The 12,446-nt window shown below is 38.1% G+C and overlaps 1 protein-coding gene across 2 annotated transcripts in view; it reads right to left on the bottom strand.

Moving 5' to 3' along the window:
* The window catches only part of USO1 (USO1 vesicle transport factor), a 98,959-nt gene that overhangs the window by 58,712 nt on the left and 27,801 nt on the right, over window positions 1-12,446 (bottom strand). For both annotated transcript variants that reach the window (XM_027600651.1, XM_027600652.1), the window contains exon 4: window positions 7,394-7,470. In XM_027600651.1, the coding sequence (XP_027456452.1) occupies window positions 7,394-7,470 (77 nt within the window). The remainder of the gene's footprint in view (window positions 1-7,393; window positions 7,471-12,446) is intronic.

Genomic DNA, 12,446 nt, shown 5'->3' with positions numbered 1-12,446 from the left:
GACATTTGGGAACCACGGCAACAGGCCCCTCCCCCAGAAGATCAGCAAGAACTGCCAGCCAAGACCAAGTTTAACGATCAACGAGAACGGCAGAACTCCAGCGCTAGGGGAATACTGCACATAGAATTCATGGCTTTTTTACCATGATTCATTAGTCTTTCAAAGTTAATTTTTTTAAACTTTTTTTTTTGAATTTTTCTTTTTCCCTTTTCAACCAACATCTTATCAATCCCTTTTTCAAAAAAAACATTTTTATTTTTCATTTTTAGTCATATTTTATCCTTTCATAGTAGTTACCCTTATTTTTGGCATATATATATAAGTTGTTCTCTCTTTAAAATTTTGAGATACAGTTTCTTCTAACATATCAAAATATACCCTAAATCTCTAGTGTATGGCTTTGTTCTAGTCTCCTGCCTGATCACATTCTCTCCCCTTTCTTTCTTTCCTTTTTTTTAAATCCTCTTCTTTCTTTTTTCAAACACCTTCTTATCAATTCCTTTTTTAAAATTTTTTATAATTTTCATCTTTACAGACATATTCCATCCCTTCATCGTATCAACCCTTATTTTGTACATATATAAGTCTTTCTTTCTTTAAAATTTTAGGAGGCACTTTCTTCTAACAGACCAAAATACACCCAAAATCTAGTGTGTGGCACGGATCTATGCACCAGCCTGATCATATTTGATCATATTCTGTTTTTTTTGTTTTGTTCTGCTTTTGTTTGTTTTTAACTTTTTCTTTTTTTTCCTCTTTCTTTTTTCTTTCTTTCCCTTTCTTTTCCCCTGGTTTCAAGTCTTTTCTGATTTGTTTAGAGTATATTTTCTGGGGACTTTGTTAACCTGTTAGCATTTTGTTCTCTCATTCATCTATTCTCTGGACAAAATGACAAGACGAAAAAAATCACCTCAACAAAAAGAACAAGAGGTAGTACTGTCTGCCAGGGACCTACTCAATATGGACATTAGTGCGATGTCGGACCTAGAGTTCAGAATCATGATTTTAAAGATACTAGCTGGGCTTGAAAAAAGCATGGAAGTTATTAGAGAAACACTTCCTGGAGAAATAAAAGAACTAAAATCTAACCAAGTCAAAATCAAAAAGGCTATTAATGAGGTACAATCAAAAATGGGGGCACTAATTGCTAGGATAAATGAGGCAGAAGAGAGAATCAGCGATATAGAAGACCAAATGATGGAAAATAAAGAAGCTGAGAAAAAGAGAAATAAACAACTACTGGATCATGAGGGCAGAGTTCGAGAGATAAGTGATACGATAAGACTAAACATTAGAATAATTGGGATCCCAGAAGAAGAAGAAAGAGAGAGGGGGCAGAAGGTATACTGGAACAAATTATAGCAGAGAACTTCCCTAATTTGGGGAAGGAAACAGACATCAAAATTCAGGAGGCACAGAGAACCCCTCTCAAAATCAATAAAAATAGGTCAACACCCCGACATCTAATAGTAAAACTTACGAGTCTCAGAGACAAAGAGAAAATCTTGAAAGAAGCTTGGGAGAAGAGATATGTAACCTATAATGGTAGAAACATTAGATTGGCAAAAGACCTATTCACAGAGACCTGGCAGGCCAGAAAGGACTGGCATGATATCTTCAGAGCACTAAACGAGAAAAATATGCAGCCAAGAATACTATATCCAGCTAGGCTCTCATTGAAAATTGAAAGAGAGATAAAAAGCTTCCAGGACAAACAAAAACTAAAGGAATTTGCAAACACGAAACCAGCCCTCCAAGAAATATTGAAAAGGGTCCTCAAAGCAAAGAGACAGGCTAAAAGCAGCATACACCAGAAAGGAACACAGACAATATACAGTAACAGTCACCTTACAGGCAATACAATGGCACTAAATTCATATCTTTCAATAGTTACCCTGAAAGTAAGAGGGCTAAATGCCCCAATCAAAAGACACAGGCTATCAGACTGGATTAAAAAACAAGACCCATCAATATGCTGTCTGCAAGAGACTCATTTTAGACCCAAAGGCACCCCCACATTGAAAGTGAGGGGGAGGAAAACCATTTACCATGCTAATGGACACCAAAAGAAAGCTGGGGTAGCAATCCTTATATCAGACAAATTAGACTTTAAAACAAAGACTATAATAAGAGATGAGGAAGGACACTATATCCTACTTAAAGGGTCTATCCAACAAGAAGATCTAACAATTATAAATATCCATGCCCCTAACATAGGAGGAGCCAATTATATAAGGCAATTAATAACAAAAGCAAAGAAACACATTGACAACAATACAATAATAGTGGGGGACTTTAACACCCCCCTGACTGAAATGGACAGATCATCTAAGCAAAAGATCAACAAGGAAATAAAGACTTTAAACGACACACTGGACCAAATGGACTTCACAGACATATTCAGAACATTCCATCCCAAAGCAACGGAATACACATTCTTCTCTAGTGCCCATGGAACATTCTCCAGAATACATCAGATCCTAGGTCACAAATCAAGTCTCAACCGATACCAAAAGATTGGGATTATTCCCTGCATATTTTCGGACCACAATGCTTTGAAACTAGAACTCAATCACAAGAGGAAAGTCGAAAAGAACTCAAATACATTTCCAACCAGGAAATTAAAGAAGAATTAAAAAAATTCATGGAAACCAATGAAAATGAAAACACAACTGTTTAAAATCTTTGGGATACAGCAAAGGTAGTCCTAAGAGGAAAGTATATAGCAATACCAGCCTTTCTCAAGAAACAAGAAAGGTCTCAAATACACAACCTAACCCTACACCTAAAGGAGCTAGAGAAAAAACAGCAAATAAAGCCTAAACCCAGCAGGAGAAGAGAAATAATAAAGATCAGAGCAGAAATCAATGAAATAGAAACAAAAAGAACAGTAGAACAGATCAACGAAACTAGGAGCTGGTTCTTTGAAAGAATTAACAAGATTGATAAACCCCTGGCCAGACTTATCAAAAGGAAAAATGACCCAAACTAACAAAATCATGAATGAAAGAGGAGAGATTACAACCAACACCAAAGAAATACAAACAATTATAAGAACATATTATGAGCAACTCTATGCCAGCAAATTAGATAACCTGGAAGAATGGATGCATTCCTAGAGATGTATCAACCATGAAAATTGAACCAGGAAGAAAGGGAAAACCTGAACAGACCTATAACCACTAAGGAAATTGAAGCAGTCATCAAAAATCTCCCAACAAACAAAAGCCCAGGGCCAGATGGCTTCCCAGGGGAATTCTATCAGACATTTAAAGAAGAATTAATACCTATTCTCCTGAAACTGTTCCAAAAAATAGAAATGGAAGGAAAACTTCCAAACTCATTTTATGAGGCTACCATTACCTTGATCCCAAAACCAGACAAAGACCCCATCAAAAAGGAGAATTACAGACCAATATCCTTGAGGAACATGGATGCAAAAATTCTCACCAAAATACTAGCCAATAGGATCCAACAGTACATTAAAAGGATTATTCACCATGACCAAGTGGGATTTATCCCTGGGCTGCAAGGTTGGTTCAACACCCGCAAATCAATCAACGTGATACAATATATTAACAAAAGAAAGAAGAAGAATCATATGATCCTCTCAACAGATGCAGAAAAAGCATTTGACAAAGTACAGCATCCTTTCTTCATCAAAACTCTTCAGAGTATAGGGATGAGGGTACATACCTCAATATCATAAAAGCCATGTATGAAAAGCCTACAGCGAATATCATTCTCAATGGGGAAAAACTGAGAGCTTTCCCTCTAAGGTCAGGAACGCGGCAGGGATGTCCACTATCACCACTGCTATTCAACATAGTATTAGAAGTCCTAGCCACAGCAATCAAACAACAAAAAGAAATCAAAGGCACCCAAATCGGCAAAGAGGAAGTCAAACTCTCACTCTTTGCAGATGATATCATACTTTATGTGGAAAAGCCAAAAGACTCCACCCCAAAACTGCTAGAACTCATACAGGAATTCAGTAAAGTGGCAGGATATAAAATCAATGCACAGAAATCAGTGGCATTCCTATACACCAACAACAAGACAGAAGAGAGACAAATTAAGGAGTCGATCCCATTTACAATTGCACTCAAAACTATAAGATACCTAGGAATAAATCTAACCAAAGAGGCAAAGGATCTGTACTCAGAAAACTATAAAATACTCATGAAAGAAATTGAGGAAGACACAAAGAAATGGAAAAACGTTCCATGCTCATGGACTGGAAGAACAAACATTGTGAAGATGTCAATGCTACCTAGAGCAATCTACACAGTCAAGGCAATCCCTATCAAAATACCATCCACTTTTTTCAAAGAAATGGAACAAATAATCCTAAAATTTGTATGGAACCAGAAGAGACCCCGAACAGCCAGAGGAATGTTGAAAAAGAAAAGCAAAGCTGGCGGCATCACAATTCCGGACTTCCAGCTCTGTTACAAAGCTGTTGTCATCAAGACAGTATGGTACTGGCACAAAAACAGACACATAGATCAATGGAACAGAATAGAGAGCCCAGAAATGGACCCTCAACTCTATGGTCAACTCATCTTTGACAAAGCAGGAAAGAATGTCCAATGGAAAAAAGACAGTCTCTTCAACAAATGGTGTTGGGAAAATTGGACAGCCACATGCAGAAGAATGAAACTGGACCATTTCCTTACACCACACACAAAAATAGACTCCAAATGGTTGAAAGACCTAAATGTGAGACAGGAGTCCATCAAAATCCTAAAGGAGAACACAGGCAGCAACCTCTTCGACCTCAGCCGCAGCAACTTCTTCCTAGAAACATCGCCAAAGGCAAGGGAAGCAAGGGCAAAAATGAACTATTGGGATTTCATCAAGATAAAAAGCTTTTGCACAGCAAAAGAAACAGTCAACAAAACCAAAAGACAACTGACAGAATGGGAGAAAGTATTTGCAAATGACACATCACATAAAGGGCTAGTATCCAAAATCTATAAAGAACTTGTCAAACTCAACACCCAAAGAACAAATAATCCAATGAAGAAATGGGCAGAAGACAGGAACAGACATTTTTCCAAAGAAGACAACCAAATGGCCCACAGACACATGAAAAAGTGCTCAACATCGCTCAGCATCAGGGAAATCCAAATCAAAACCTCAATGAGATACCACCTCACACCAGTCAGAATGGCTAAAATTTACAAGTCAGGAAATGACAGATGGTGGCAGGGATGCAGAGAAAGGGGAACCCTCCTACACTGTTGGTGGGAATGCAAGCTGGTGCAACCACTCTGGAAAACAGTATGGAGGTTCCTCAAAAAGTTGAAAATAGAGCTACCATACGATCCAGCAATTGTACTACTGGGTATTTACCACAAGGATACAAATGTAGGGATCCGAAGGGGTACGTGCACCTCAATATTTATAGCAGCAATGTCCACAATAGCCAAACTGTGGAAAGAGCCAAGATGTCCATCGACAGATGAATGGATAAAGAAGATGTGGTATATATACACAATGGATTATTATGCAGCCATCAAAAGGAATGAGATCTTGCCATTTGCAATGATGTGGATGGAACTGGAGGGTGTTATTCTGAGTGAAATAAGTCAATCAGAGAAAGACATGTATCATATGACCTCACTGATATGAGGAATTCTTAATCTCAGGAAACAAACTGAGGGTTGCTGTAGTGGTGGGGGGTGGGAGGGATGGGGTGGCTGGGTGATAGCCATTGGGGAAGGTATGTGCTATGGTGAGCGCTGTGAATTGTGCAAGACTGTTGAATCACAGATATGTACCTCTGAAACAAATAATGCAATATATGTTAAGAAAAAAAAGAAGAAGATAGCAGGAGGGGAAGAATGAAGGGGGGTAAATCGGAGGGGGAGGTGAATCATGAGAGACGATGGACTCTGAAAAACAAACTGAGGGTTCTAGAGGGGAGGGGGGTGGGGGGATGGGTTAGCCTGGTGATGGGTAATAATGAGGGCACATTCTGCATGGAGTACTGGGTGTTATGCACAAACAATGTATCATGGAACACTACATCAAAAACTAATGATGTAATGTATGGTGATCAACATAACAATAAAAAAATTTAAAGAAAAAATGTATATAGACTTCTAGGTAAGTATTTCACATACCAACAATAAAGTAAGATGACAGACTACCTTATTTTAAATATGCAAATAATGTGAAACAAAAATAGGAAAAAAAAGATGTACCAAAGTGTGTGAATTTTGAACTGATTTGTATCATTTCACACGAGACTAACGTAAAGAAACTTTCTAAATTTAATAAGTTGTTGTCCTTTATAAATAAAGTCCTGTGTTAAAAGTTTAAGTATTTATTAGGAAAAACCCCTCTAATTTCATATTGGTCACCAGATAATAACATAAATAAAAGTTCATTTTTTAATAGCCAAAAATGATTTATTTAATCTGAAATTACTAATATTCATACTGCCTAACTAAAACCAAATACAAAAAGAGGACAAAAGATTTTATAGGGGCACCTGGGTGGCTCAGTTAAGCATCTGCCTTCAGCTCAGGTCATAATCCCAGAGTCCTGGGATCAAGTCCTGCATCTGGCTCCCGGCTTGGCAGGGAGTCTGCTTTTCCTTCTCCCTCTGCCCCTCTGCCTGCTCGTGCTCTTTCTGTTGCTCTCTTGCTCAAATAAAATAAATAAATAAGTAAATTATACTTATATATATGTATTTTTTTAATAAAAAAGGGGTGCTTCGGTGGTTCAGTCAACTAAGTGTCTTTTTTTTCCAAGTAGGCTCAACGCCCAGCATTGAGCCTCATGCAGGGCTTGAACTCATGACCCTGAGATCAAGACCTGAGCTGAGATCAAGTGTTGGATGCTTAACCGACTGAGCCACCTAGGTGCTATGTAAGCATCCAACTCTTAAAAAAAAAGTATTTTATAAAAAAGAAGACTCTAATTCCATCTCTAACATACAAAGCAATCATTTTAAATATATTTTTCTGGGACTAAGCCTATGTCTTTCCTTACTGTTTAAAAAAGAAAAAACCCTTATAAAAAAATTCATAAAATAAATTCAACTTTAAAACCAGCAAAATTGGGGCGCCTCGGTGGCTCAGTTGGTTGAGCGACTGCCTTCGGCTCAGGTCATGATCCTGGAGTCCCGGGATCGAGTCCCACATCGGGCTCCCTGCTCAGCAGGGAGTCTGCTTCTCCCTCTGACCCTCTTCCCTCTTGTGCTTTCTATCTCATTCTCTCTCTCTCTCTCTCAAATAAATAAATAAATAATCTTTAAAAAAAAATAAAAAAATAAAAATAAAACCAGCAAAATTGGCACAACTCCATGATACATAGCATATGCTATTTTATGTATAGAAATACAAAAAGAAAAAAAGAAAACATAATAAAAGAAACTTACCTACTTCTTCTTCTTCATCATTAGATATTATATTATATAGTGTGTCCAAAGCATAACCTATTATTTCAGAATCCGAACTGGAAAAAAGAAATTATTACACTTACACACTGCTGAAGTGTAGACTGTTATGACCATTTTTAGACAGTTATTTAGCAAGACAGTATAAAACATTAATCTAAAATCTACACTAAGAAAATACCAGAGTACAAACTTAAAGAACATATTAAGGTTACTTATAATAGTGGAAGATTAGAAGCAATGTAAATGTAGAATACTAAAAAAAAGTATACAGCAATGAAAAACAGTATTTTTAAAGAATGTTTAATGACATGGTAATTAAAACACCCTTGATGTAATGCCAGCAGAAAAAATTAAATATAAAAATTAATGTACAGAATGGCCCCATTTGGCAAAAAATACATATACACTCCTATGTGTGTCTGTGTGTCTATATATATATATTTTTAAAACAACTTGTAAATAAATTTGTAAAGTAAATTCAACTCTAAAACCAGCAAAATTGGTATAACTCAGGTAATTTTATGGGTATGCGTTTATGTTTATATACATGTTTTGTGAGATATATATTTAACAGTGTTATCCCCGGTTGGACTACTAGAATTTGTTTCCCTGCTCTATACTTTATTTTCTAAAAACAAACACACAAACAAAACAAAAAACTTATGGTAAAAATACTACTGTTTATAAAATCAGGGAGTATGAGATTGTAGTTGTTCATAGACAAATTTTGTTGTTTTTTTTTAAAGATTTATTTGAGAGAGAGAGAGAGAGGGAGCACAGCGGGGAGTAGGGGCAGAGGGAGAAGCAGGCTCTCCGCCAAGCAGGGAGCCCAATGCATGGCTTGATCCCAGGACCCTGGGATCATGACCTGAGCTGAAGGCAGATGCTTAACCGACTGAGCCACCCAGGCATCCCTAGATATTCCTGAAATAAAGGTTAAGAAACAGATTTTTAAAAACATTTACTGCACATTTACTATGTGCCAAGCACCATGCTTGGAAATAGGGTGTAGTATTAGTTAGTGAATGTGTGAAATCGTAATTGTATCATGTTAGGGGCTGCTTGGTGTTTTATTGTGCCTCTTAGACAACAAAGCTAAGCTTCTATGAGCCCTCTCGTGTTTCATTCCCTTTCTTGTGCTAAATTAAATTCCCTTTCCATTTGCCTCTGATACTTATTTATTGCTTTCTGTTTTCAAAGTGTTCGGAGTTATTTTTTTTTAACTTCATGGAGTGCAAAGAAAGGTCTGTATTCTGCAGCCATCTCCTTCCACGTCTCATCTTCATTACTGTTTTTTTGTTTGTTTGCTTTGTTGTTTTAAGTAAACTCTATGCCCAACCTTGAGCTTGGGGAACTCATGACCCTAGAGATCAAGAGTCACATGCTCTATGGGATGAGCCAGCCAGGTGCCCCTCTTCATTACTGTTTTATGCTTCTTCTCCTGGCCTTTCCAACTAACACTCCCAGAATTCTTCCACTGAATCTCCTTCATCCTTGGCTGCATCAGAAAGCTTCCTTTCTTGACATGGCTTGAAACTCTCCATCTGTCCATCTGTGGATCTGCTTCTTTTATAGTCATATTGAGGAGAGACTGCTCATTTTCTTAAGTCCTACACTTAGAGCCTGAAAGTTGTCTAATTTCTCACTGTTTCCAAACCATGACACCTAGATAGTAATTCTAAAAATTGAGATACAGGGGCGCCTGGGTGGCTCAGTCGTCAAGTGTCTGCCTTTGGCTCAGGTCATGATCCCAGCGTCCTGGGATTGAGCCCTGTATTGGGCTCCCTGCTCCATGGGAAGCCTGCTTCTCCCTCTCCCACTTCCCGTTTGTGTTCCCTCTCTCACTGTTATCTCTCTCAAATAAATAAATAAAATCTAAAAAATAAATAAAATAAATAAAAATTGAGATATAATTTGTATACCATAAAGTTCACCCTTTTAAAGTATACATTTCAGTGGATTTAGTACATTCAGAGTTGTGGAACCATCAGCACTATCTAAATCCAGAACATTTTCTTTTTGCTTTTTTTTTAAAGCTTTTTAAATTTTTTTTAAAGATTTTATTTATTTATTTGTCAGAGAGAAAGAGAGAGAGAGCACAGGCAGGGAGAGCTGCAGGCAGAGGGAGAAGCAGGCTCCCCGCTGAGCAGGGAGCCCGATGTGGGGCTCCATCCCTGGATCCTGGGATCATGACCTGAGGCAACGGCAGATGCTTAACTGACTGAGCCACCCAGGCATCCCTAAAGCTTTTATTTTTAAGCAATCTCTACACCCAACATGGGGCTTGAACTCACAACCCCAAGATCAAGAGCTGCATGCTCCATGGAATGAGCCAGTGAGGTGCCGCCCCAAAACCCAGAACATTTTCATCACATCAAAAGAAAGCCCCGTATCCATTAGCCATCATTCCCTATACCCTCCTCCCCCCCGGTGCCTGGCAACCACTAATCTACTTTCTGTGTCTATAGCTTTTGGGGTTTTTTTTGAGGGGGACGGGTGGGGGGAGAGAGAGAAGGAAGAGAATCTTAAGCAGGCTCTATACCCAGCATGAGCCCAACTCAGGACTTGATCTCACAACTCTGAGATCATGACCTGAGCCGAAATCAAGAGTCAGCCACTGAGCCGCCTGGTGTCTATAGGTTTGACTATTTGGGACATCTGATATAAATGGAAACATGCAATACGTGGCTTTTGTGTCTAGCTTTTTTCTCTTAGAACAATATTTCAAGGTTCATCCCTGTTGTAACACATATTAGTATTTCATCCCTTTTTATGGCTCAATAGTCCATTGTAGGGATATACCTCCTTTTGTTACCCATTTGTCAGTTGATGGACATTGGGGCTATTTTCATTTTACTGGCTATTATGAACAATGCTGCTATGAATTTTCATGTACTAGTTTTTGTGTGAACATGTTTTATACATAAGAATGCAACTGTCAGGTCATGTGGTAACTTCATGTTTAACTTTTTGAGGAACTGGCAAAGTTCCACAGAGGCTGCACCATTTTATATTCCCACCAGCAGTGTTTGAAGGTCCAGTTTCTCCTCAGCATTATTTGTTATTGTCTCCTTTTTTTACCCTTAACAGCCATCCTAGTGAGAGCAACTTGGTGTCTCATTTTGGTTTTGATTAGTGTTTCCTTAATGACTAATTATTTTGAGCATCTTTTCATCTGTTTATTGACCATTTGTATACTTTTGTTGAAATTTGTATTCAAATCCTTTGCCTGTTTTTTTTTTAATATTTTATTTATTTGAGAGAGAGAGAGAGAGATAGCTAGAGAGAGCACAAGCAGGGAGGAGAGGGAGAGGCAGGCTCCCCGACGTGGGGCCCAAACCCAGGACCCCAGGATCATGACCCGAGCCAAAGGCAGACGCTCAGCCAACTGAGCCACCCAGGCACCCCATCTGCCGGTTTCTAACAGGGTGACTTATCTTTTTGTGGTTGAATTATATATGTATTCCGGATATAAGGGCCTTATCAAACATATGATTTGCCTATACTTTCGGCCATCCTTTGGGTTGTCTTTTAACTTTCTTGATAGGATCCTTTGAAGCATAAAAGTTTTTAATTTTGACAAAGTCCAGTTTATCTGTTTTGTCTTTCCTTGCTTATGCTTTTAGTGTCATATTTAAGTAACCATTGTCTAAGCCAAGGTTTTGACAATTTATGCCTATGTTTCTTCTAAGGGTTTTATAGCTTTAGCTCTTACATTTAGGTCTTTGATCCCTTTTTTTTTTTTTAAATTTCATTTATTTATGTGACAGAGAGAGACACAGCGAGAGAGGGAACACAAGCAGCAGGGAGGGGCAGAGGGAGAAGCAGACTTGCTGCTAAGCAGACAGCCCGATGCGGGGCTCGATCCCAGGACCCTGGGATCATGACCTGAGCTGAAGGCAGACACTTAACGACTGAGCCACCCAGGCGCTCCTCTTTGATCCCTTTTGAGATAGTTTTTGTGTATGGTGTGAAGTGAATACTTAGTTGTCCCAGGACCATTTGTTGAAGAAATTGTTCTTTCCCCATTGAATGGTCTTTGCATCCTTGCCAAAAATCAGTTCAAATGAATGTTAGGTTTTATTTCTAGCCTTTTTATTTTGTAGAGCTTTATGTCTATCCTTATGCCAGTGCCACAAAGTCTTGTTTATTATCATTTTGTGGTAAGTATTAAACTCAGGAAATATGAGCCCTTCAACTTTGTTCTTTTTCAAGGTAGTTTGGGATCTATTCTGGATCCTGTGCATTATGATCAGCTTGTTAATTTCTGCAAAAATGGCAACTAGGATTTTTATAGTGATTGTCTGAATCTATAAATCAAGTTGGGGTGTATTACTACCTTAATAATATTCCTTCTTTCTGTCCATGAACACAGAATGTCTTTTCATTTATTTGCATCTTGGGTAATTTCTTTCAATAATGTGTTGTGGTTTCCAGTGAACAATTCTTGTAGTTTTTTAGTAAAATTTATGTCAAAGTATTTTAATCTTTTTTATGTTACTTAAGTGGAATTGTCTTCTTAATTCCATTTACTGATTGTTCATTGCTAGTGTACAGAAATATAATTTTTTATATAGAGCTTATATCCTTCAATTTTGCTGAATTTATTAGTTCTGATAGTTTTTTAATGGATTCCAAAGATTTTCTATATACAAGATCATATCACCTGTGAATATGTGTAATTTTTTTTTTTTAAGATTTTATTTATTTTTGAGAGAGAGAGAGTGTGTACAAGCAGGGAAAGAAGCAGGCAGAGGGAGAGGGGAAGCAGGCTCCCCGCCCAGCAGGGAGCCTGATGTGGGGCTTGATCCCAGGACCCTGGGATCATGACCTGAGCTGAAGGCAGACGCTTAACTGTCTGAGCCACCCAGGCACCCCGAATATGTGTAATTTCTTATGTGTACTTCTTCCTTTCCAATCAGTATACCTTCTATTTCCTTTCCTTGCCCAATTGCTTTAGCTAGAACTTCCATTTCAGTGTTGGATAGAGGTGGCTAGAAGGAACATCGCATTGTGATCTTGTTTCTGATCT

This window comes from Zalophus californianus, chromosome 2 (genome assembly GCF_009762305.2).
Source record: "Zalophus californianus isolate mZalCal1 chromosome 2, mZalCal1.pri.v2, whole genome shotgun sequence".
Taxonomy (NCBI): Eukaryota; Metazoa; Chordata; class Mammalia; order Carnivora; family Otariidae; genus Zalophus; species Zalophus californianus.
The sequence above is the reverse complement of the archived record's forward strand: the minus strand, read 5'-3'. Positions and strand labels throughout refer to the sequence as shown.